This window comes from Dama dama, chromosome X (assembly GCF_033118175.1).
Source record: "Dama dama isolate Ldn47 chromosome X, ASM3311817v1, whole genome shotgun sequence".
Lineage (NCBI taxonomy): Eukaryota > Metazoa > Chordata > Mammalia > Artiodactyla > Cervidae > Dama > Dama dama.
The window spans coordinates 101,672,554-101,698,567 of NC_083714.1; the positions used below are offsets into that span (position 1 = coordinate 101,672,554).

Below are 26,014 nucleotides of genomic sequence, written 5' to 3' on the forward strand. Positions count from 1 at the left end.
CTTGCTTTTTCTATGATCCACAGGATGTTGGCAATTTGATCTCTCATTCCTCTGCTTTTTCTAAGCCCAGCTTGTACATCTAGAAGTTCTCGGTTCACGTACTGTTGAAGCCTGGCTTGGAGAATTTTGAGCATTACTTTGCTAGCATGTGAAATGAGTGCAATTGTGCAGCAGTTTGAATGCTCTTTGGCACTGGAATGAAAACTGAACTTTTCCAGTCCTGTGGCCACTGCTGAGTTTTCCATATTTACTGGCATATTGAGTGTAGTACTTTCACAGCATCACCTTTTAGGATCTGAAATAGCTCAGCTGGAATTCCATCAGCTTCACTAGCTGTGTTCATAGTGATGCTTCCTAAGGCCCACTTGACTTCTCATTCCAGGATGTCTGGCTTGAGGTGAGTGATCACACCATCATTATTATCTGGGTAATGGAGATCTTTTTTGTGTAGTTCTTCTGTGTATTCTTGCCACCTCTTCTTAATATCTTCTGGTTCTGTTAGGTCCATACTACTTCTGTCCTTTACGGTGCCCATCTTTGCATGAAATGTTCCCTTGGTAGCTCTAATTTTTTTGAAGAGCTCTCTAGTCTTTCCCATTCTATTGTCTTCCTCTATGTCTTTGCATTCATCACTGAGGAAAGCTTTCTTAGCTCTTGCTATTCTTTGGAACTCTGCATTCAGATGGATATATCTTTCCTTTCCTCCTTTGCCTTTCACATCTCTTCTTTTCTTAGCTATTTGTAAGGCCTCCTCAGACAACCATTTTGCCTTTTGTGCATTTCATTTTCTTGGAGATGGTTTTGATCACTGCCTCCTGTACATGTTACGAACCTCCATCCATAGTTCTTCTGGCACTCTATCAGAGCTAATCCCTTCAATTTATTTGTCACTTTCACTGTATTTGTCACTATCAGAGCTAATCCCTTGAATTATCACTTCCACTGTAAGGGATTTGATTTAGGTCATACCTGAATGGTCTAGTGGCTTTCCCTACTTTCTTCAATTTAAGTCTGAATTTGCCAATAAGGAGTTCATGATCTGACCCACAGTCAGTTCCTGGTCTTGTTTTTGCTGACTGTATAGAGCATCTCCATCTTCAGTTGCAAAGAATATAATCAGTCTGATTTCAGTAGTGACCATCTGGTGATGTCCATGTGTCGAGTCTCCTCTTGTGTTGTTAGAAGAGGGTGTTTGCTATGACCAGTGCATTCTCTTGGAAAAACTTTATTAGCCTTTGCCCTGCTTCATTTTGTACTTCAAGGCCAAACTTGCCTGTTACTCCAGGCATCTCTTGATTTCTTACTTTTGCACTCCAGTCCCCTATAATGAAAAGGACATCTTTTTTGGGTGTTAGTCCTAGAAGGTCTTGTAGGTCACCATAGAACCATTCAACTTCAGCTTCTTTGGCACCAGAAGTTTGGGCATAGACTAGGGATACTATCATATACAATGGTTTGTGTTGGAAATGAATAGAGATCATTCTGTCATTTTTCAGATTGCATCCAAATACTGCATTTTGGACTCTTCTGTTGACTATGATGGCTACTCCATTTCTTCTAAGGGATTCTTGCCCCAGTAGTGGATATAATGGTCACCTGAATTAAATTCGCTTATTCTGGTCCATTTTAGTTTGCTGATTCCTAAAATGTTGATGTTCTCTTACCATCTCCTGTTTGACCACTTCAATTTATCTTGATTCATGGACCTAACATTCCAGGTTCCTATGCAATATTGTTCTTTACTGCATCAGACTTTACGTCCATCACCAGTCATATCCACATCTGGGCACTGTTTTTGCCTTGGCTTAGCCTCTTCATTCTTTCTGGAGCTATTTCTCTACTCTTCCCCAGTAGCATATTGGGCACTTACTAACCTGGGGAGTTCATCTTTCAGTGTCATATCTTTTTGCCTTTTCATACTGTTCATGGAGTTTCAAGGCAAGAATACTGAAGGGGTTTGCCATTCCCTTCTCCAGTGGACCACGTTTTGTCAGAACTCTCCACCATGACCCAGCCATCTTGGGTGGCCCTACACGGCATAGTTCATAATTTCATTGAATTAGACAAGGCTGTCATCCATGTGATCAGTTTGGTTAGTTTTCTATAAGTGTGGTTTTCATTCTGTCTGTCCTCTTATAGATAAGGATAAGAGGCTTGTGGAAGCTTCCTGATGTGATGGACTGGCTGTGAGGGAAATCTGGGTCTTGCTTTGATGGGCAGGGCCATGCTCAGTATATCTTTAATCCAATTTTCTGTTGATGGGTTGGGCTGTTACCTACCTTTAGTTTGGCCTGAGGTAGGGGTAATGATGACCTCCTTCAAAAGGATTTATGCCAGCATGCCATGGCTCTGAGGACTGTTGCATTCATTGCCCCTGATCCCACAGAAGGTCACTGTCGACCCATGTCTCTGCCGGAGACTCCTGGACACTCACAGGCAAGTCTAGCTCAGTCTCTTGTTGGGTCACTGCTACTTTCTCCTAGGTCCTGGTACACACAAGGTTTTGTTTGTGCCCTCCAAGAGTCTGTTTCCGCAGTCCTATGGAAGTCTGTATTCAAATCCCACTGGCCTTAAAGTCAAATTCCCTGGGGGTTCTCAGTCCCTATGCCAGATCCCTAGGTTAGGAAATCTGTTATGGGCCCTAGAACTTTCACAAAAGTGTGAGAATTTCTTTGGTATAATTGTTCTCCAGTTTGTGGGTCATCTGCTCAGTGTAAGGATGACATGCAAATTCATGGAGCATTTCATATTTTTGAATTGAGAGAGTAGCACTGAAACATATACACTACCATATGTAAAATAGGTAACCAGTGCGGATTTGTTGTATGACTCAGGGAGCCAGACCCAGTGCTCTGTCACAATACAGAGGGGTGGGATGGGATGGGAGAAAGGAGGAAGGTTCAAGAAGGAGGGGACATACGTATACCTGTGGCTGATTCATGCTGATGTATGGCAGAAACCAACAAAACATTATAAAGCAATTACTCTCCAATTCAAAATAAATTTTTAAAAATATGCCAATGGTATTTTTTTAAAAGAAGTAGAAAAAACAACATTCAAATTTATATGGAACCACACAGGACCCAGAATAGCTAAAGCAATTCTGATAAAGAAGAAAGTGGGAAGTATCACATTTCCTGATTTCAAATTGTATTACAAAGTTATGGTAATCAAAACAGTGTGGTAATAGCATAAAAACAGACCCATAGACCAAAGGAGCAGTATCAAGGGCCCAGAAATAAACCCTGCATACATGGTCAACTAATATTGGACAAGGGAGTCAGGAATACTTGGTGCAGAAAAGACAGTCTCTTAAATGGTGCTGGGAAAACTGGATATTCAAATGTAAAAGGAGGGGCGGTCCTAAGATAGCAGAGGAATAGGACAGAGAGACCACTTTCTCCCCCACAAATTCATCGAAGGAACATTTCAATGCTGAGCAAATTCCACAAAACAACTTCTGAATGCCGGCAGAGGACATCAGGCATCCAGAAAGGCAGTCCATTGTCTTCAAAAGGAGGTAGGAAAAAATATAAAAGATAAAAGCAGAAACAAAAGAGGTAGGGACATAGATCCATCCCAGGGAGGGAGTCTTAAAAAAGAGAGAGGTTTCCAAACACCAGGAAACACTCTCACTGGCAAGCCTGTGGCGAGCCTTGGAACCTCAGACGGCAACATAACCAGGAGGAAAAATAAATAATTAAAACTCACAGATTACATGCCTAACAACAACTCCCAGTGGACAAGCAGCGCAGACGCTCACATCTACCACTACAGCAAGCAGGGACTGGACAGGGAGGCGCGCGCTGCACTGCTTAGGATAAGGACCGGGCATGAAAGCCCTGAGGGTAATCGGAGGGAACGAACTTGAGATAGCACCCCAGACTATGGGATAGCTATCCCGCAAAAAGCCCTAACCTAAGACACCACCAGGTCTGCTCACAGAACAAAGGACTGAGCAGAGCTAGCCAGCTGCAGACCAGCCCATCCCCCGCCGGAGACAGGGAGGTGAGAGCAGCCAGAGCCGGAAGGGGGCAACTGCGGCCCCAGAGAGGCATCATCTACCAAAGGGCAAGCAGGCTTCATTGCTAACCAAGACTCCTTGGGATTCTGGACGGTCAACATCCACCGGAAGGGTCGCAGCCAGAGATCAGCTCCCCAGAAGAGACACACGGCACACCTGAGAAGGCGTGCTGGAGGTACACCCAAAACACTGAGCAGCTGGGATGGGAGAGGCGATAAGATGCAGCCTCCAATTGGGGGAGACTGCGCTCGCCAAGCACCTGGTCACCTGAGCTGCTCAGACCTGGGAAGGGCACAAAACGCAGGCCCAACCAAGTCTGCACCTTTGTGGAGTACCCAAGAACCTAAACCTGAGCGACTTTGACCTGGGAAGTGCACACAACCCAGGGCCGGCCTCAGACACTTCCCAGCAGAGCAACCTAGAGCCTGAACAGTGCAGACCGGGAAAGCACACACGCCAGGAGCAGAGGTAAACCCAGTGTGGCTGAGACACTGTGAGCACTCCCCACACACACCAGTGATGTTTGTTTGCAGTGTTCCTCCCTCCCCACAGCACGACTGAACAAGTAAGCCTAAAAAAGTGACCACCACCGCCCCCTTTTGTCAGGGCAGAAATTAGGCACTGAAGAGACCAGAAAACAGAAAAAGCTAAAATAAAGAGGGAACCGCTTTGGAAGCAACAGGTGCAATAGATTGAAACCCTGCAGTTAGCATTGACTACATAGGAAAGGGCCTATAGATCTTGAGAAGTATAAGTCGGATCAAGGAACTATGTGAAAAGGAACTGACCCCACACTGTCCACAACAACACCAGAGAAAGTCCTAGATACATTTTTACTATTAGTATTTTCTTTAATTTTTAAATTTTTTTATTTTTAAGTCCTCTATTACTCCTTTTTCATTTTTATAACATACTATTACTTTGCCAAAAAAAACCCTATTTTTAAAGCAAACTTCATATATATGTTTTTTTTTATAATTTTTGTGACTTTGTTTTTTTCTTTCATATTGTATTTTTGAAAATCTAACCTCTACTCTACATTTTTAATCTTTGTTTTTTGGTATTTGTTTACAATTTTGTACCTTTAAGAACCCAATCTTCAGTACCCATTTCTACTTGGGAGCAAGATTATTAGCTTGATTATTCTCTTCCTCGTTGGACTCTCCTTTTTCTCCACCAGGTCGCCTCTATCTCCTCCCTCCCCCTTTTCTTCTCTATCCAACTCTGTGAATCTCTTTGTGTGTTCCAGGCTGTGGAGAACACTTAGGGAACTGATTACTGGCTAGATCTGTCTCTCTCCTTTTGATTGCCACTTTTATCCTCCTGGCCACCTCTGTCTCCTTCCTTCCTCTTCTCTTCTCTGTGTAACTCCATGAACATCTCTGAGGGATCCAGACTGTGAAGAGTACATAGGAAAGTGATTACTGGCTACTTTGCTCTCTCCCCTTTAGATTCCTCCTCTTCTCCTGGTCACCTCTATCTCCCTCCTCCCTCTTCTTTTCTCCATGTAACTCTGTGTACCTCTCCGGGTGTCCCTCACTGTGGAGAAACTTTTCATCATTTAACCTAGATGTTTTATCATTGGTGCTGTACAGATGGGGAAGTCTTGAAGCTACTGTAAGAATAAGAGTGAAAACCAGAGGCAGGAGGATTAAGTCCAAATCCTGAGAACACCAGAGAACTCCTGACTCCAGGGAACATTAATCAATAAGAGCTCATGAAAAGCTTCCATACCTACACTGCAACGAAGCACCACCCAAGAACCAACAACTTCCAGAGCAAGACATACCACGCAAATTCTCCAAACACAGGAACATAGCCCTGAGCATCAATATACAGGCTGCCCAAAGTCACACCAAACCGAATGACATCTCAAAGCTCATTACTGGACACTTCATTGCACTCCAGAGAGAAGAAATCCAGATCCACCCACCAGAACACCAATACAACCTTCCCTAACCAGGAAACCTTGACAAGCCACCCGTCCAACCCCACCCACAGCGAGGAACCTCCACAATAAAGAGGAACCACAAACTGCCAGAATACAGAAAGGCCACCCCAAACACAGCAATATAAACAAGGTGAAAAGACAGAGAAATACCCATCAGGTAAAGGAATAGGATAAATGCCCACCAAACCAAACCAAAGAGGAGGAGATAGGGAATCTACGTGATAAAGAATTTCAAATAATGATAGTGAAAATGATCCAAAATCGTGAAAACAAAATGGAGTTACAGATAAATAGCCTGGAGACAAGGATCGAGAAGATGCAAGAAATGTTTAACAAGGACCTAGAAGAAATAAAAAAGAGTCAATATATAATGAATAATGCAATAAATGAGATCAAAAACACTCTATAGGGAACCAACAGTAGAATAACAGAGGCAGAAGATAGGATAAGTGAGGTAGAAGATAGAATGGTAGAAATAAATGAAACAGAGAGGAAACAAGAAAAAAGAATTAAAAGAAATGAGGACAACCTCAGACATCTGGGACAATGTTAAACACTCCAATATTTGAATCATGGGAGTCCCAAAAGAGGAAGACAAAAAGAAAGACCATGAGAAAATACTTGAGGATGTAATAGTTGAAAACTTCCCTAAAATGGGGAAGGAAATAGTCACCCAAGTCCTAGAAACCCAGAGAGTCCCAAACAGGATAATCCCAAGGTGAAACATGCCAAGACACATATTAATCAAATTAATGAAGATCAAACACAAAGAACAGATATTAAAAGCAGCAAGGGAAAACAACAAATAACATATAAGGGGATTCCCATAAGGATAATAGCTGATCTTTCAATAGAAGCTCTTCAGGCCATAAGGGAATGGCAGGATATACTTAAGATGATGAAACAAAAAAACCCTACAGCCCAGATTACTGTAGCCAGCAAGGATCTCATTCAATTATGAAGAAGAAATCAAAAGCTTTACAGACAAGCAAAAGCTGAGAGAATTCAGCACCACCAAACCAGCTCTCCAAGAACTGCTAAAGGATCTTCTCTAGACAGGAAACACAGAAAGGGTGTATAAACTCGAACCCAAAACAATAAAGCAAGTGGCAACGGGATCATAATTATCAATAATTACCTTAAATGCAAATGGGTTGAATGCCCCAACCAAAAGACAAAGACTGGCTGAATGGATACAAAAACAAGACCCCTATATATGTTGTCTACAAGAGACCCACGTCAAAACAAGGGGCACATACAGACTGAAAGTGAAGGGCTGGCAAAAGATATTCCATGCAAATAGTAACCAAAAGAAAGCAGGAGTAGCAATACTCATATCACATAAAATAGACTTTAAAACAAAGGCTGTGAAAAGAGACAAAGAAGGACACTATATAATGATCAAAGGATCAATCCAAGAAGAAGATATAACAATTATAAATATATATGCACCCAATATAGGAGCACCGCAATCTACAACAAATGCTAACAAGTATGAAAGGGGAAATTAACAATAACAGAAGAATAGTGGGAGACTTTAATATCCCACTCACACCTATGGATAGATCAACTAAACAGAAAATTAACAAGGAAACACAAACTTTAAATGATACAATAGACCAGTTAGACCTAACTGATATCTATAGGACATTTCACCCCAAAACAATGCATTTCACCTTTTTCTCAAGTGCACATGGAACCTTCCTCAGGATAGATCACATCTTGGGCCATAAATCTAGCCTTGGTAAATTCAAAAAAATTGAAATCATTCCAAGCATCTTTTCTGACCACAATGCAGTAAGATTAGATGTCAATTACAAGAGAAAAACTGTTAAAAATTCCAATATATGGAGGCTGAACAACACACTGCTGAATAACCAACAAATCACAGAAGAAATCAAAAAAGAAATCAAAATATGCATAGAAACAAATGAAAATGAAAACACAACAACCCAAAACTTATGGGACACTGTAAAAGCAGTGCTAAGGGGAAGGTTCATAGCAATACAGGCTTACCTCAAGAAACAAGAAAAAAGTCAAATAAATAACCTAACTCTGCACCTAAAGCAACTAGAGAAGGAAGAAATGAAGAACCCCAGGGTTAGTAAAAGGAAAGAAATCTTAAAAATTAGGGCAGAAATAAATGCAAAAGGAACAAAAGAGACCACAGCAAAAATCAACAAAGCTAAAAGCTGGTTCTTTGAGAAGAAAAATAAAATTGACAAACCAGTGCACCAGCCCTGAGCACTTGTCTCATGCATCCAACCTGGGAAAGTGCTCAGGGCTGGTGCACTGGGAAGACCCAGAGTGATGGGATGGGGAGGGAAGTAGGAGGGGGGATCAGGATGGGGAACACATGTAAATCCATGGCTAATTCATGTCAATGTATGGCAAAAACCACTGCAATATTGTAAAGTAATTAGCCTCCAACTAATAAAAATAAATGAAAAAAAAATTGACAAACCATTAGCCAGACCCATCAAGAAACAAAGGGAGAAGAATCAAATCAACAAAATTAGAAATGAAAATGGAGAGATCACAACAGACAACACAGAAATACAAAGGATCATAAGAGACTACTATCAGCAACTATATGCCAATAAAAATGGAAAACTGGGAAGAAACAGACAAATTCTTAGAAAAATACAACTTTCCAAAACTGAACCCAGCAGAAATAGAAAATCTTAACAGACCCATCACAGGCAAGGAAATTGAAACTGTAATCAGACATCTTCCAGCAAACAAAAGCCCAGGACCAGAAAGCTTCACAGCTGAATTCTACCAAAAATTCAGAGAAGAGCTAACACCTATCCTACTCAAACTCTTCCAGAAAATTGCAGAGGCAGGTAAAATTCCAAACTCATTCTACGAGGCCACCATCACCCTAATACCAACACCTGACAAAGATGCCACAGAAAAAGAAAGCTACAGGCCAATATCACTGATGAACATAGATGCAAAAATCGTTAACAAAATTCTAGCAAACAGAATCCAACAACATATTAAAAAGATCATACATCATGACCAAGTGGGCTTTATCCCAGGGTTCCAAGGATTCTTCAATATCTGCAAATCAATCAACATAATACACCACATTAACAAATTGAAAAATAAAAACCATATGATTATCTCAATAGGTGCAGAGAAAGCCTTTGACAAAATTCAACATCCATGTATGATAAAAACCCTCCAGAAAGCAGGAATAGAAGGAACATATCTCAACATAATAAAAGCTATATATGACAAACCCACAGCAAACATTATCCTCAATGGTGAAAAACTGAAAGCATTTCCCTTAAAGTCAGGAACAAGACAAGGGTACCCACTCCTACCACTACCATTCAACATAGTTTTGGACGTTTTGGCCACAGCAATCAGAGCAGGAAAAGAAATAAAAGGAATCCAGATTGGAAAAGAATGAGTAAAAACTCTCACTGTTTGCAGATGACATGATCCTCTACATAGAAAACCCTAAAGACTCCACCAGAAAATTACTAGAGCTAATCAATGAATATAGTAAAGTTACAGGATATAAAATCAACACACAGAAATCCCTTGCATTCTTATACACTAACAATGAGAAAACAGAAAGATAACTTAAGGAAACAATTCCATTCACCATTGCAATGAAAAAATAAAATACTTAGAAATATATCTACCTAAAGAAACAAAAGATCTATATATAGAAAACTATAAAACACTGGTGAAAGAAATCAAAGAGGACACAAATAGATGGTGAAATCTACTGTGTTCATGGATCAGAAGAATCAGTACAGTGAAAATGAGTATACTACCAAAACAACCTATAGATTCAACGCCATCCGTATCAAGCTACCAACAGTATTTTCATAGAACTAGAACAAATAATTTCACAATTTGTATGGAAATACAAAAAACCTCGAATAGCCAAAGCAATCTTGAGAAAGAAGAGTGGAACTGGAGGAATCAACCTGCCTGACATCAGGCTCTACTACAAAGCCGCAGTCATTAAGACAGTATGGTACTGGCACAAAGACAGAAATATAAATCAATGGAACAAAACAGAAAGCCCAGAGATAAATCCACGCACATATGGACACCTTATCTTTGACAAAGGAGGCAAGAATATACAATGGGGAAAAGACAATCTCTTTAACAAGTGGTGCTGGGAAAACTGGTCAACCACTTGTAAAAGAAGGAAACTAGAACACTTTCGAACACCATACACAAAAATAAACTCAAAATGGATTAAAGATCTAAACGTCAGACCAGAAATTATAAAACTCCTAGAGGAAAACATAGGTAAAACACTCTCCAACATAAATCACAGCAGGATCCTCTATGACCCATCTTTCAGAATATTGGAAATAAAAGCAAAATTAAACAAATGAGACCTAATGAAACTTAAAAGCTTTTGCACAACAAAGCAAACTATAAGCAAGGTGAAAAGACAGCCTTCAGAATGGGAGAAAATAACAGAAAACAAAGCAACTGACAAAGAATTAATCTCAAAAATATACAAGCAACTCCTGCAGCTCAATTCCAGAAAAATAAACGACCCAATCAAAAAATGGGCCAAAGAACTATACAGACATTTCTCCAAAGAAGACATACAGATGGATAACAAACACATGAAAAGATGCTCAACATCACTCATTATCAGAGAAATGCAAATCAAAACCACAATGAGGTACCATTTCATGTCAGTCAGAATGGCTGCTATCCAAAAGTCTACAAACAATAAATGCTAGAGAGGGTGTGGAGAAAAGGGAACCCTCTTACACTGTGGGTGGGAATGCAAACTAGTACAGCCACTATGGAGAACAGTGTGGAGATTTCTTTAAAAATTGGAAATAGAAATGCCATACGACCCAGCAATCCCACTGCTGGGCATACACACTGAAGAAACCAGAATCGAAAGAGACACATGTACCCCAATGTTCATCACAGCACTGTTTATAATAGCCAGGACACGGAAGTAACCTAGATGTCCATCAGCAGACGAATGGATAAGAAAGCTGTGGTACATATACACAATGGAATATTATTCAGCCATTAAAAAGAATACATTTGAATCAGTTCTAATGAGGTGGATGAAACTGGAGCCTATTATACAGAGTGAAGTAAGCCAGAAAGAAAAACACCAATATAGTATACTATCGCATATATATGGAATTTAGAAAGATGTTAATGATAACCCTGTGTGCGAGACAGCAAAAGAGACATAGATGTATAGAACAGTCTTTTGGACTCTGTGGGAGAGGGTGAGGGCAGGATGATTTGGGAGAATGGCACTGAAACAGGTATATTATCATATGTGAAATGAATTGCCAGTCCAGGTTTGATGCATGATACAGGGTGCTCGGGGCTGGTGCACTGGGATGACCCAGAGGGATGTGATGGGGAGGGGGGTTCAGGATGGGGAACACATGTACACCATTGGCGGATTCATGTCAATGTATGGCAAAACCAATACAATATTGTAAAGTAATTAGCCTCCAATTAAAATAAATAAATTTATATTTAAAAAAAGAAAAAAAATGTAAAAGGATGAAAATAGAACCCTGACTTATATTACTCACAAAAATTAACTCAAAATGGATTAAAGATTTAAATGTAAGACAGAAAACCGTGAAACTCCTAGAAGAAAACACAGGAGAAAAGCTCCTTAATGTGGACATTGGCAATAATTTTTTGGCCGTGACACTGAAAGCACAAAGTGACAAAATCAAAAATAAATAATATCAAAAAATAAATCAAAAATTTGGTTTGGCCACATCAAACTAAAAAGTTTCTGCTATGCAGAAATAAAAAGGCAACCTATGGAACAGGAGAAAATACTTGCAAATCATATGTTAAATATTAAATAAGGGGTTATTATTTAAAAAAAAAAAAAAGGAACTCCTACAGGTCAACAGCAAAAAATATCTGGTTAAAAAGTAGGCAGATGAAACACATGAAAAGATGTTCAACATCACTCATTATTAGAGAAATGCAAATCAAAACTACAATGAGATATTATGTCAATATAATGGCCATCATCAAAAACTACAAACAATAAATGCTGGAGATGGTGTGGAGAAAAGGGAACCCTCTTGCACTACTGGTGGGAATGTAAACTGATACAGCCACTATGGAGAACAGTATGGATTTCCTTAAAAAAGTAGCAATAAAACCACCATACAACCTAGCAATCCTAGTACTAGACATATACCCTGAGGAAACCAAAACTGAAAAAGACACATGTAACCCCATGTTCACTGCAGCTCTATTTACAATAGCTAGGACATGGAAGCAACCTAGATGTCCACTGACAGATGAATGGATAAAGAAGCTGTGGTACATACATACCAAGGAATATTAGTCAGCCATAAAAAGGAACACATTTGACTCAGTTTGAATGAGGTGGATGAACCTAGAGCATATTATACAGAATGATGTCAGAAAGAGAAAAACGAATATCGTATATTAATGCCTATATATGGAATCTAGAAGGATGGTACTGATTAGCCTATTTGTAGAGCAGCAAGAGACGCAGACACAGAGAACAGCCTTGTGGACACAGTTGGGGAAGGAGAGGGTGGGATGAATTGGGAGAGTAGCATTGAAATATGTACTTTTCCATACATAAAATGGAGAGCCAGTGGGAATTTGCTATATAACACAGGGAGCTCAAACCTGGTGTTTTATAATGACCTAGAGGGTTGGGAGGAGAAGGCAATGGCACCCCACTCCAGTACTCTTGCCTGGAAAATCCCATGAACAGAGGAGCCTGGTGGGCTGCAGTCCATGGGCTCGCTAAAAGTTGGACACTACTGAGCGACTTCACTTTCACTTTTCACTTTCATGCATTGGAGAAGGAAATGGCAACCCACTCAAGTGTTCTTGCCTTGAGAATCCCAGGGACGGGGAGCTTGGTGGGCTGCCGTCTATGGGGTCGCACAGAGTCAGACACGACTGAAGCGACTTTGCAGCAGCAGCAGCAGAGGGTTGGGATGGGGTGGGAGGTAGGAGGGAGGGGGCATGTGTATACCTATGGCTGATTCATGTTGATATATGGCAGAAACCAACACAATATTGTAAAGCAACTATCCTCCAATTAAAACAAAAGACATTCAGACGAACTGAATAGACATTTTCACAAAGACACACAGATGGCCAACAGATACATGAAGACATTATGCTAAGTGAAATAAGTCAGAGTACTCTATGATCTCATTTATATATATATATATAGGAAAAAAAACCAAACTCACAGAAAAAGTGAGATTTGTGGTTACCCTCCAGAGATGGGGGTGGGGTGGGAGAATTACATAAAGGTAGTCAAAAGGTACAAACTTCCAGTTATATGATATATATGTATTGAGGATATAATTCACAACATGATGACTATAGTTAACACTGCTGCATGGTATATTTGAAAATTGCTAAGAGCAATTCCTAAAAGTTCTCATCACAAGCAAAAAGCTTAGTTTTCCTTTCTTTTTTGTACTTACATGAGTTGATAGATGTTAACTAAACTAACTGTGGTAATCATTTCATTCTACACCTTACTGTGGTATAGTTATCGCATCTATACCTAATTGTGGTAATCATTATACTCTATACCTTAGACAGTACTGTATGTCAACTACATCTCAATAAAACTGAAATAAAATAGACTGAGAAAAAAGAACAGAGCTTCAGCAACCTGTAGACTAAAACAAAAAACGAACCCAAAGAAATCCACACTCAGAAATAGCATAATCAGGAAACTCCCTGATGGTCTAGTGGTTAGGACTCGGTACTTTCATTGCTGTGGCCCAGGTTTGATCCTTGTTCAGGGACTAAGATTGCACAAGCCATGTGGTACAGTCAAAAAAAAAATAAATCAAATTTCTGAACATAAAAAAAGACAAAGAAAAAATCTTGACATCAGTGAGAAAAATGACATTTCCTAAAGAAGAATGCCAATTTAAATGACAGATCTCTTAACAGAAACCATGGCAGCCAAAAGGCAGTAGCACAACAGTTTTCAAGGGCTGAAAAGAACTAGAAACCTAGAATCTGGAATCGGGTGGAGAGGGAGGTGGGAGGGGGGATCGGGATGGGGAATACATGTAACTCCATGGCTGATTCATGTCAATGTATGACAAAACCCACTACAATATTGTAAAGTAATTAGCCTCCAACTAATAAAAATAAATGGAAAAAAAAAAACCCTAGAATCTGATATCAAATGAAAAGACCCCCTCAGCAATTCTAGGGAAATCAAGACATTCTTATATGAAGGAAAACTAAGAGTATTTGTTGCCAATAGGCCAATTCTAAAAGCATGTCTAAAGGATGTTCTTTAAACAGAAACGAAATGATAAAAGGACTCTTAACAACACCAAGAAGTAAGACAGAACAAGGGAAAGACTGAAACTATGGGTACATACAATATATTTTCCTTCTCCACTTGAGTTTTCTAAATCATGTTTGACAGTTGAAGCAAAAACTATACTACTATATGATATGGTTCTCAACATATATAGGTGAAATATTTAAGATAACTATAGCAGGGGAGCATAAAGAAATTTAAAATAAGATTCCTACTCTTCACTCAAACTAGTAAAATGTCTATACAAGTTGATTGTGATAAGTTATGTATGTATTATGTCAATGCCTAGAACAAGAACTGAAAAAGCTATACAAAGAGATACACTCAAAAACATTATAGATAAATTTATATTTATATTTATTTTATATATATATATCTATATGTATATCTAAATTTATTATAGATAAATCAAAATGGAATTCTTGAAAAGATTTAAGTAACTCAAAGGAAAGCAGGAGAAAGAAAACAGAATGAACAGAGAAAAAAACAAAACAAAAAAAATTACCAACTTATGCCCTAACACATCAATAATTCCATTAAGTATATATGGTCTAAATATACCAATTAAAGCGATTAGCAGAATGGAAAAAAATAATTCCAAACTTATACGCTGTCTACAAGAAACTCACTTTATACATAATGGTGTCAGTTGAAAGTAAAGGGATATAAAAAGACACAAGGCAACCATTAATGAAAAGAAAGGAGTCTATATTTTAAAGTGTATATATTTTAAAGTCTATATTAATATCCTATAAAATGGACTTCCATGCAGATAAAATTGGCAGTGACAGAGAAGGATGTTACATAATAATTAAAGGGTCAATCCACCAAGACACAGCACTCCTAAATGCATCTGCATCAAACAACAAAGCTGCAAGATATTAGGCAAATGATAAAACTGAAAGGAAGAACAGAAAAATTGACAGTTATACCTGGACGCTTCAAGAACAGAAAAATTGACAGTTATACCTGGACGCTTCACCTCTTTCTCAACAACTGACTGAACAATTATACAGAAAATCAGCAAAGACAGAGAAGAATTCAGCAACACCATCAACAGGGGCAAATCAACATTTACAGAAAACTCCTCCAAACATCAGCAGGACATACGTTCTTTTCAAGTGACCATGGAAACATCTACCAAGACAGACCATATCCTGGGCCGTAAAACAAACCCCAGTAAATTTAAAGGAACTGAAATTGTACATAGTATATTCTATGGAAACAAACCAGAAATCAGTAACAGAATAACAGGAAAATCTGCAAACACCTGGAAAGTAAACAACATACTTCTATACAATTCACAGGTCAAACATGAAGTACCTAACCTAATTAAAAATTAGAGTGAACTACATGAAAAGGAAAACATCAAAACTTGAGGGACATAGCTAAATCAGTACTAAGAGGAAAACTGACAGCATTAAATACTTAGAATACAGGAAGAGTCTCAAATCAATAACCTAAGCTCCCATCGCAAGACATTAAAGGGAACAAAATGAACCTAAAGCAAGCAGAAGGAAGGAAATAATAAAGTGTAGAAATCAGCGAAGCTGAAAACAAAAACAATAGGGAAATTCAATGAAATAAAAAGCCTGCTCTCTGAAAAGATCAATAAAACTGACAAATCTATAGCAAGTCTGAAAAGAAAAAAAGAAGGTATCAGAAATGAAATGAGATGTCACCACAGAGCCAGCCTGCAGACATCAAAAGGATAATAAGGGAATATTATGAACAACTGTATACACTAAATTTGACAACTTAGAAGAAATGAATCAATTCCTTGGAAAGCACAAACTACCACAACATATCCAATATAAAATAGATAATTTAAATAGTTCTATAACTATTAAATGAATTGAATTGATAATTTTTTTTTGAATTGATAATTTTAAAACTCAGAAAAAAAAGACTAAAGATAGTTCAGTTCAGTTCAGTCACTCAGTTGTGTCTGACTCTTTGCGACCCCATGGACTGCAGCACACCAGGCCTCCTTGTCCATCACCAACTCCCGAAGTCCACCCAAACCCATGTCCATTGAGTCAGTGATGCCATCCAACCACCTCATCCTCTGTCATCCCCTTCTTCTCCTGCCCTCAATCTTTCCCAGCATCAGGGTCTTTTCAAACGAGTCAGCTCTTCGCATCAGATGGCCAAAGTACTGGAGTTTCATAAGTAAAGTGTTTAGCATAATGACTGGCAGACTAGCTAGTACTCAATAAACAACGGTCATTACCATTTTATTTAAATCATCACAACCTCTCTTGGGGAAACTGAGACTTCACAGAGATGAAATTCTTTGCTAAAAAGTAACAGAGTCAGAATTTGAACCCAGATCTGAAGCCAGTGCCAATTTCCCTAGAGTTTAAGAGTTCACACCACAACCACCACCTTGGGGATGTGCCAACCAATACTTCCTTTATAGATAGGAAAACTGTAAAGGAGTGAGGTTTTGTCAAAGCCCCAGATATATGCTTGCCAACTAACTTCCCCCACTAGTGTACAACAAGGTTTCTCAAAAGTTAGGATATATCAGAATCTACCTGTTTGTTAAAATAGACTGCTGGGTTCCAACCCAAGAATTCACATTTTTAATAAATTTCCAGTTAATGAACCACATTTTGAGAACAACAGTGTACAGTTATGATATGTTAGCCCACCCATCCCACAATATCAGAGGCTGTCACACTCCACAGAATGGGAAGGAATTGAGACAGAATAATACTCTAAATCAGTGGTTCTGAGAGTGGCTCCCACTCACATACTGAATCAGAAATCCTGCAGGTGGGGCCTACCTATCTCATTTTTTAAGAGGTCTTCCAAGTGATTCTGATACATGCTAAAGTTTGAGAACCACTGCTCTACAAATCAAAGTGCTCTTCAAAATCCAGCCCTTTACAATAGATGAATGGAGCTATACCTTGTTTTTTCCACTTTTGAGAATCTGGTCTCAAGCCAGATAATTCTAAGTTCAAATCCAGACTCAAAGAGTACCTTAACTTCCATGAGTTCCAGATTCTCACCAGCAAAATGGAATAATCATCTTTCTTGTTATAACCTTTCCAGGAAGTAACATGGCATTACTAACCCCTAACTGGACTTTAAGAAATCTGGCCTTTGGAAGTCATCAGAGATATGAACAGATTTATATCATCTACAGGCGTCTGTGGGCTTAACTACTGTGGGCAACCATGAAAAATGCACAATATTTAGTAATTTTCAATTATACTAAAGTACTATGAGCTTAGGATGTGTGTATATGTATGTGTGTGTGTGCATGTGCGCAATGCACTTAGTAACCAAGAATAGCCACCAACCAAGGACCTGATTCTCAGCTGGCTTCCTTATTCTCTGGCAGTCCATAGAAAAGCATGGTAAGAGATAAAATTTTGGTCTCTTTCATGGGGAAAAAAATTAAGGCAGTTAACTTATGTCAGGGTATGCACAGAAACACAGGACTCACCACAAAAATGTGATTAAGGAGGGGCCTGGCCCATAAACACATTTTCATATTGTAAATTTGGAATTCTGAAAGGCCTCAGTGGTACTCCATATAAATGTCAGGTCTCTACTGTGCAAAGATGCTTACCACAATGTTTTCCTTTTTGTTTCAACCAGCACCCAAATAAAAATGCCAAACATTTACAGAAACCCTAAAGTTTCCCTCATATCACAGTATTATTTATAATATAAAAAAGTAAAAACAACCCAAGTATCCAACCTCAAAGGAAATGACCGAGTAATGATGACACAGATATATGATGGGATATCAGAAATCATGTTTAGATCAATATTTAATGACTTTAACTTTATAATGTTAAGTAGGAATAAAAATCATGTTACAAAATGGTGTTTATAATACAATCCCACATTGTATTGGGTTGGCCAAAAAAATTGGTTCAGGTTTTTCTGTAAGAGGTTATAGAAAAACCCAATTGAACCTTTTGGCCAACCCAATAAAATATATGTTTATATTCTAAGTCAAACGATGGGAGTTAATGCAACAAAAAATTAAACAGTAGATTGTGCTGGATAAAAGGCCCATAGATGATTTTTATTTCCTTCTTTATTCTTTTCCTGTATTTTCTACAATAAGCATGTCTCACTTACATAGTCAGGGAAAATTTTTTAATATTATTTGAAAACGAAATATCTAACTTCCAGGCTTGGATTTGCATTAGATGAAATAAATGGATGCCAAGTCTCTGTCATGGAGCCTGGCACACAGTAAGCACTCAGGAAGCATTCAATCCTATTTCCTGTTCCCACAATGCAGAGTTAGGGTGTCTGTACTGTGTGCAAAAGTTCACTTTTCAGGTTTAAACCTACACAATCCAAAGCAAGGGCCACAGGCAGTGAATCAAGAAGATTCATTCATTTGGTCATTGAAAAATGTACTCAGCATCTATTACATGTTTAGCATTGAACTAGGTTCTGAGGATACCAAATATGAAAAGATTGCATCTCTGCCCTGAGGTAGCTCTTGCTAATGAGTGACAACAATATATTTATAACTATGATATGATGAAATAATTACTTTCAGTAAAAATATACATAAAGTGCCATGGGAACCTAAAAGGAGGCCTTCTACAAAAGAGGTATGCTATGAGTTGTAAATGGAAGGACATTAGTGGGAATATCATGTGCAAAGACAAAGAGGCACAATGAAGTACAAAATCTCCCCAGAACTATAAGTAGTTCAGTCTTTCTGGGATATAAAGAACTAGGGAGGAGGAGTGGTGGTAAATGAGACTGAACAAGTATATCACAAAAGGTTTTGTCTGTCACACAAAAGAGACTGATTTTTATTCTGTAGGAGGATCACTGAAAGAATTTTAAGCAGAGGAGTGACTTGATCAGCACTAGCAAAGATACCAGAAATCCTGAAAGACATCTTTTTTTTTCTGAAAGACATCTTAATCCCATTTCCAGGGGAAAGAAAAAGGCCCCATCATCTAAGTCTGTCCCCTCTTAAATGAAATAATATGAGGCAGTAAACAGAACTCTGCACCTGGCACACAGTAAATACTCAACAAAGATCAGCTCAATATGAATTTGGATGTGCTGCATGGGGCAGTCCCTGCTAAGAGTAGAATTTTACCAGTACCAACACCTTCAGTTTAGCCTTGGGTGTGGTAACAGGAACACCTCCTTTGGAAAGTGCATGTGTGGTCAGTCACTAAGTCATGTCTGACTCTTTTCGACCCCATGGACTGTAGCCTGCCAGGTTCCTCTGTCCATAGGATTTTCCAGGCAAGAATACTGGAGTGGGTTACCATTTCCTCCTCCAGGGTATCTTCCTGACTCACGGATTGAACCCACGTCTCCTGTGTCTCCTGCATTGGCAGGTCACTAGAGCCCCTGTGACGCCTCCCTTTGAAAAGGACTGATAACAACTGAAAATTCTAGAACCTAACAACATGCAACAGCAGGAGGGCGCCATACACTGTTTTGTTGTACTCCAATGTACAAATCCTCTCATGGTTTTCTTTCCAGAGCTGGGACATAAGTCCCAATAATGGGATAATATTACAGGTTTATTCCACACACTAACCTTTCTGGAATCCTGGGTGACAGGTGCTTATGTGCACACATGGTTACCTGGAGGGAATTCATTAGTGGTTTTACTCCTACGGTTTTACCCAATATCTCCTCTGCCTAATTCAATTTACCTGGATGGTTCTGCAGCTAATACTGTAGAAATAAAATACTACTGCATTTCTGCCTCCATTTACTAGGTGCATGCAAAAATGCTTTAAATAAAGAGGAAGGATGTATTAGATATATTTTATCTAATAGATAAAGAAAACACTCTGTCTGCCTGAAGACAAAGAGGCTCAGAGAAGCAAAGCAACTTGTCCAAGGTCACTCTGATAGTAAGCTGCAAAACCACAACTCAAATCCATGTTTGTTGGACTCAAATATCTCAAAAATGCAGTACAGTCTCTCCCAAAGCCAGCCTCTGAGGAAAAACAAAATTACCAGAATACAAAGATGATACATTCTTTGTAACTGAAATGAAAGTATTTTTCTAAGAAAAAAAAATAGAAGAAGGATTCAAAGTAGAAATACATATAGGAAAAGAAAAAAGAGGAGAAACCAAATGTCAATGTTAAGCTAGGCCATAATCTACAAGGAGGGATGTAAGAACCTGTGTCTGGGCGTGGGTTGGACCTAACTATCCCGGAGAGAGGGGAAAATAAGTTTCTGAGGAGGAACCTGAACCAGAGTTGAGAAAGGAACAAGCCCGTGAGCACCTGGCCACTGCACCCTGTCCAGCGTGCCCTGCCCTCCTTACCTGCCATGAAACCAGTCCTGGCACATGTCACACTCGATCATGAAGCGGGTCACATCGTAAGGCAGCCGACAGAGGCAATACACTGGTACTGAAGCCATCTTCACCAGGCCTTGGAGCGTTCTGCAGTGGGCCAGGTTCTTAGCTTCAAAAGGAGCAGGAGGCGGCAGCACGCGTCCGCTCTGGACCAAGCCTGGGCACAAACGACACTTTTACAAATGACACTTTACAGAGTGAATCAGGTCCCCCAGGGTACCAACCCTCAGCTCTCAAACGGACAGTTACCGCTGCCGCTGGGATGCAACACAGCTGGTTGGAGATGTAGGGGGCAACTGGAGAAAGTCCACGGGCCGCTTTAACAAATAAAGAACAGCGCTCTGCTCTCGAAGCTTTATTTCCCCTCCTTACCTCCTTCAGCCCCCTGGGTCAGTGATAACTTCTTTCCGGATTTCAGGGAAAGATCTGACGCCTTTTCAGGAAGCTCCTTTAATCTCTAACTGCACCCTCTCCTTGTTAGCAACGCTGCTTCCCAGGGCTCTCTTTATTATGACGCAAACGACAGCCTAGAGGATGAGGCTGGGGGTATCTTAGAAAAAGCCCCTTCTCTCAATCCAAAAATAGAGGCAACAAGAGAAAGAATAGGGATCCCTGGAAGTCCTAAGATTACTCGAGAATTACCTCGATGCCTACAGGAACGAGGCAGACAAGACTAGGCGCCCAACTAAAATCACAGTTCTGGGGTCGTGTTCCGAGAGTTTTAAATGATCTGCTCCTTCACTTTCAAACTTATTCCATCCACGACCAGACGGGAGTCTCATCACCCCAACAACTGAAATAAATCTCAACCTCAAAACTGATCAGCTCACTCACTACTTCAAAGCTGACAGGCTTCTGTTGCACCCCAGAAACTCAAATAGTTCGCTTCAAAACCCCTGAAACTGACTAGAATTTCCTCACACTCCGCAACCAAGTGAGGATTTTCCTCCCACAGCTCTGAAATTGGCAGACATCTCCTCACAGCCCCCCTCAAACTGACCAAGACTCCTCTGCCCCCTTAAAACTGACAGGTATCTCATCACAGATCCCAAAGTGACAGGAATATCCTTCCTGCCCCCGAAACTTAGGAGAATCTCCTCACGCCTCCCAAATTGACAGGAACCTCCTCCTGCCCCAAACCTGACAAGAACGTCTTCGGTCCCGAACCCTACAGGGACCTCCTCATCCGTAAAGCTGCAGAGAGTCCTCAAGCCCGCGCAGCTCAGTCCTACCGAACTGCCGCCGGCCAGGCTCGCTCCTGAGCGGCTCAGCGTCTTGATCCGCGGGAGGCTCGGCCGGCAGTTCCGGCCCCACAGGCTGCGCGCGCCGAATTGTGGGATCGTCACGGCAACGCGGCGAACCTCACTCGCCTTACCCTCGAACCACCCGCTGGGTCTCGCTGGTCGCCCCGCGGTGCTTCAGGGCAGCTTTCTCCACAGCTCTGCCTCGGGCCCGGCCGTTAGGGCCTACTGGAGCCCTCGGCTCGGGCCTAGTCCGGCGGCCGCCCAATGAACGGGCTAGCGGCGGCGTCGCTGGGCTGGCAGGAGATCGCCGCGAGCAAACCAACGAAGAAAGAGACGAACCGGCGGCCGGGTTGGAGAAAAGCAGTCTGGAAAGTCGCTGGGAGATGCTCAGTGGCGGTGTTAGGCAATTCGTAGTAGTCAATAAAGTTTATTCAAAACAACGAGGAAGTTGGGGCGGAGAGAGCAGGAGAAATACAGGGTAAACAGCTACCATGTTGAGAGTGGCGGCACCGCCGTGGGGAGGCGACCCAACCGCCATCTTATGAGGTCCAGACTCGCGAGGTAACCGCGGCAGAGGCGGGCCCCGGCTCCCGCGTGACGCCACGAGGGGCGGAGCGTCACCTTGGGAAGCAGGGCGGGGCTCGGCCACCTTTGGACCCGCTGGACTCCCCAGGTACCCAGTCGACGCCAAGGACCCGGAACCAAGAGGCGGAGGGGCCGCCATCTTAGGCGAGGCAGGCACTTGGCTCCATTTTGAGTGGGGCCAGAGCCTTCCCTGCCTTCCCCCTCCTCCGGGCAAGCAGGGAGTTAAGCACCCACCACCAACACAGACACTGAGACACACACATACTCTTGTTATCTCTCTTCTCACTCCTCCCCAGCTTTTTCTTATGAGAGGGGGTGAACTCTACGACTGTGCGCCGCAAACTTAATAGGTGGCGGCAGCGTGGGGGAGGGGGGGAGGGCGAGTACTCACAGAGGCTCCTGTTCACTGAGCACCTTCAGCAGGTCGGCCTGTTTCACAGGGTCTCTAGGTCTTTAATCTTCACCCTGCAAGAGAAGCTATCATCCCCGAGTGAAGACACGGGCTTAGAGAAGCCAAGCTGCTTGAGTTTCAGAGCCAGAAAGTTGAACCTTGCACTCTACTACCCCCGGGGTCCTGCCCTCAGTCCCTCCATAGAGCCTCTGTCAACTCCCCAGCTCCCTCTGAAATCTCTCTTCTTTGGTATTCCCCAACCCCGTCTGGGCTTCCGTGGTGGCTCAGCTGGTAAAGAATCCGCCTGCAGCATGGGAGACTTGGGTTCAGTCCCTCGGTTGGGAAGATCCCCTGGAAAAGGGAAACGCTATGCACTCCAGTATTCTGGCCTGGAGAATTCCGTGGACTGTATAGTCCGTGGGGTCACAAAGAGTCAGACCGGAAGGAGCAACTTTCACTTTCACACCCACACCACCCCCCTAGTTCAGTTCAGATACAATTGAAGGGTTTCCATATACCTGTCCCATGATTTTCTTACTACACCCTGAGGATGGAGTAGGATGGAGTAGAATAGGTTGAGGGGATGGAACTCCACACACATGCTTCAGGGTGGCGCTGGTTTTCTCAGACGGTCTAGAAAATTCTCTAAGAATCCTCTTACTATTTCATTTTCTTAACGGGTCCCACTGCTTTAGAAAAGAAAACACGTGTGTGCACACTGATTTCCTAAGTGATGAGGGGGTTTGGCCCTGGGGATAGAATGATGAAAAAGAGGTACACTGCAGTGGGAAATTGCCAGCCAGCGCAGGAGACAAGGCTGCAGGTAAATGGTTGGAATACAGCATCCAATAAGTACACAGATACCTCTTGCAAAATGTAGAATGAGGCTAAGAAAGTGCCTCAGAAGCTGCTTGATGATGTCAAGGAAGATTTCAGAGAGACTTGGAGAGTATATAAAAGTTCACTAAATTAACAAGAACATTGTATGTAAAAGGATTATGATGTATAAATGGGATTCCCAGGTAGCTCAGTGATAAAGAATCTGCCTGCTAATGCAGGAGATACAGGAGATGTAGGTTGGATCCCTAGGTGGGGAAGATCCCCTGGAGAAGGGAATGGCAACCCACTCCAGTATTCTTGCTTGGAAAATCCCATGGACAGAGCCTGGTGGGCTGTATAGTCCATGGGGGCTGCAAAGAGTCAAACACCACTGAGTGCGTGCACATGCACAGACACACACACACACACACACACACACACACACAAGCAAACATTGTGTACAAATGCATGGATGCACATGGGAAAACATTTACAAAAAGGTTGACTTAAATTTTATGCTGTAAGCAATAAGAAATCACTATAGTTTTTGAGCAGAAGCAACAGGGTCACATTTGTGGCTTAGGCAGAGGACAATCCAGGTTTAGTGGGACCTGAAGCTTATACAGTTTGTGAGGTTCATTTCATTAGGAAAAGAATATAGACTTGCAAATGCAAAATTACATTAAAAGGTAAAGTTTTTCTAGAAGTCATTCTTACACCTGGGTAATAACTATAAATGGAAAAGCCACAAACATATAGATGTCCCCACTAAACCCAAACTAAATTTATCCCACAAATCAACTTCTACTTAGCTGAATCTCAAAAATGTCTGAGGCAGCTCCAACACCACCTACAAGGAAAATGTGACCAGGAAAACTCTTAGTAGAAAGGGACAGCAATTTTAACCAATTGTGGTTTAATTACACTTTGTAAACTTTATAAAACATATAACCACATAACCATATGGCAGGTGACAAACCCTGCAGCTAAGCTTTCTTAACTTCACACGAAGGCAGAAGGATGTTTGCTTAAGCAGCACATATATTAAGATTGAAAAGACACTGAGAAGATTAAGCATGGTCCCTGTATGAGTATGACATACAAATTTATGAAGGATTCCATAATAAATGGCAGAAAAGGGGGAAGGCAGAGAGGAGGCAGTTGGAATAGTCATGAAAAAAAGATGAGGCCTGAATCAGAATAGTTGCAACAGGGGGTAAAAAATGATCAGATAAGTGGGGTATTTTGGAGGTTAAAAAGCCAGGGCTAGGAGACTAATTGAAAATAGTAGATGAATGAGTGAAAGGAGTGTGAGTTCATTTATGGATTGGGTGTCATTTCTGGATGACGATGCCATTGACTGAGCCAGGATACATAGAAGGAAAAGCAGGTTTTGTGCAGAAGAGACTAAGTTCAGTTCTGAATATGCTGGGTTAAAGAGCGTTAATTCACTTACCCAACAATTCTTGAGCATCTACTATGCACTAGGTACTGTACTAGGTGTGAGGATGTAGTAGTAACCCAGATAAGGTCCTGGCCCTGGTGGTATTAACATTCTTCATGGAGATCAGTCAATAATCATGTACAATTCATTCATATATTTATTGAACACCTACTGTAAATGATCAAGCCATTCAATCATAAAGGAAATCAATCCTGAATATTCATTGGCAGGCAGGACTGATGCTGAAGCTGAAGCTTCAGTACTTTGGCCACTTGATGTGAAGAGCTGACTCATTAGAAACAACCCTGATGCTGGGAAAGATTGAAGGCAGGAGGATAAAGGAACGACAGAGGACGAGATGGTTGGATGGCATCACCAACTCAATGGACATGAATTTGAGTAAGCCCTGGGAGATAGTGAAGGAGAGGGAAGACTGGCATGGTGCAGTCCATGGGGTTGCACAGAATCAGACACGACTGAACAACTGAACAACAACTATATACAAGGTACTGTTCTAGACACTGAGGATTCAGACAAGGTCCCTGCCCTCCTGTGGTTCACATTCCAGAGAGCAAGACAATTGAGTTAAGTAAGAGAATTTTAAATTGCAGTGAGTGCTGTGAGGACAATAAAACAAGTTATGAGACAAAGATTTAAATAGTTGCTCAGTCGTGAGTTGCTCAGTCGTATCCAACTGTTTGCAACCCATGGACTATAGCCTACCAGGCTTCTCCATCCATGGGATTTTCTAGGCAAAAGTACTGGAGTGGGTTGCCATTTCCTTCTCCAGGGGATCTTCCCAACCCAGGAATCGAACCCAGGTCTCCCGCATCGTTGGCATAGGCAGATGCTTTACCATCTGAGCCACCAGGGAAGCACATAGTCTA

General features: G+C 41.1%; 1 protein-coding gene and 1 non-coding gene across 8 annotated transcripts in view; one reads left to right on the forward strand and one right to left on the reverse strand.

Moving 5' to 3' along the window:
* The window catches only part of PHF8 (PHD finger protein 8), a 99,973-nt gene extending 77,444 nt beyond the window's left edge, over nucleotides 1–22,529 (reverse strand). The window contains exons 1-3 of one of the 7 annotated variants that reach the window (XM_061137392.1): nucleotides 21,877–22,521; nucleotides 20,894–20,961; nucleotides 20,612–20,801 (exon numbers count right to left, since the gene is read on the reverse strand). In XM_061137392.1, the coding sequence (XP_060993375.1) occupies nucleotides 20,612–20,709 (98 nt within the window). In that variant the 5' untranslated portion in view covers nucleotides 20,710–20,801; nucleotides 20,894–20,961; nucleotides 21,877–22,521. Of the gene's footprint in view, nucleotides 1–20,611; nucleotides 20,802–20,893; nucleotides 20,962–21,016; nucleotides 21,038–21,784 lie in introns of those variants that run through there. The other 6 variants (XM_061137391.1, XM_061137390.1, XM_061137394.1 and 3 more) reach the window with 6 other exon arrangements.
* A 2,178-nt stretch (nucleotides 22,530–24,707) lies between these two features.
* On the forward strand, nucleotides 24,708–24,811 carry LOC133053293 (U6 spliceosomal RNA). Its single transcript, XR_009692219.1, has one exon. It is a non-coding gene; the product is annotated as a U6 spliceosomal RNA (small nuclear RNA).
* The last annotated feature ends 1,203 nt before the right edge of the window (nucleotides 24,812–26,014 follow it).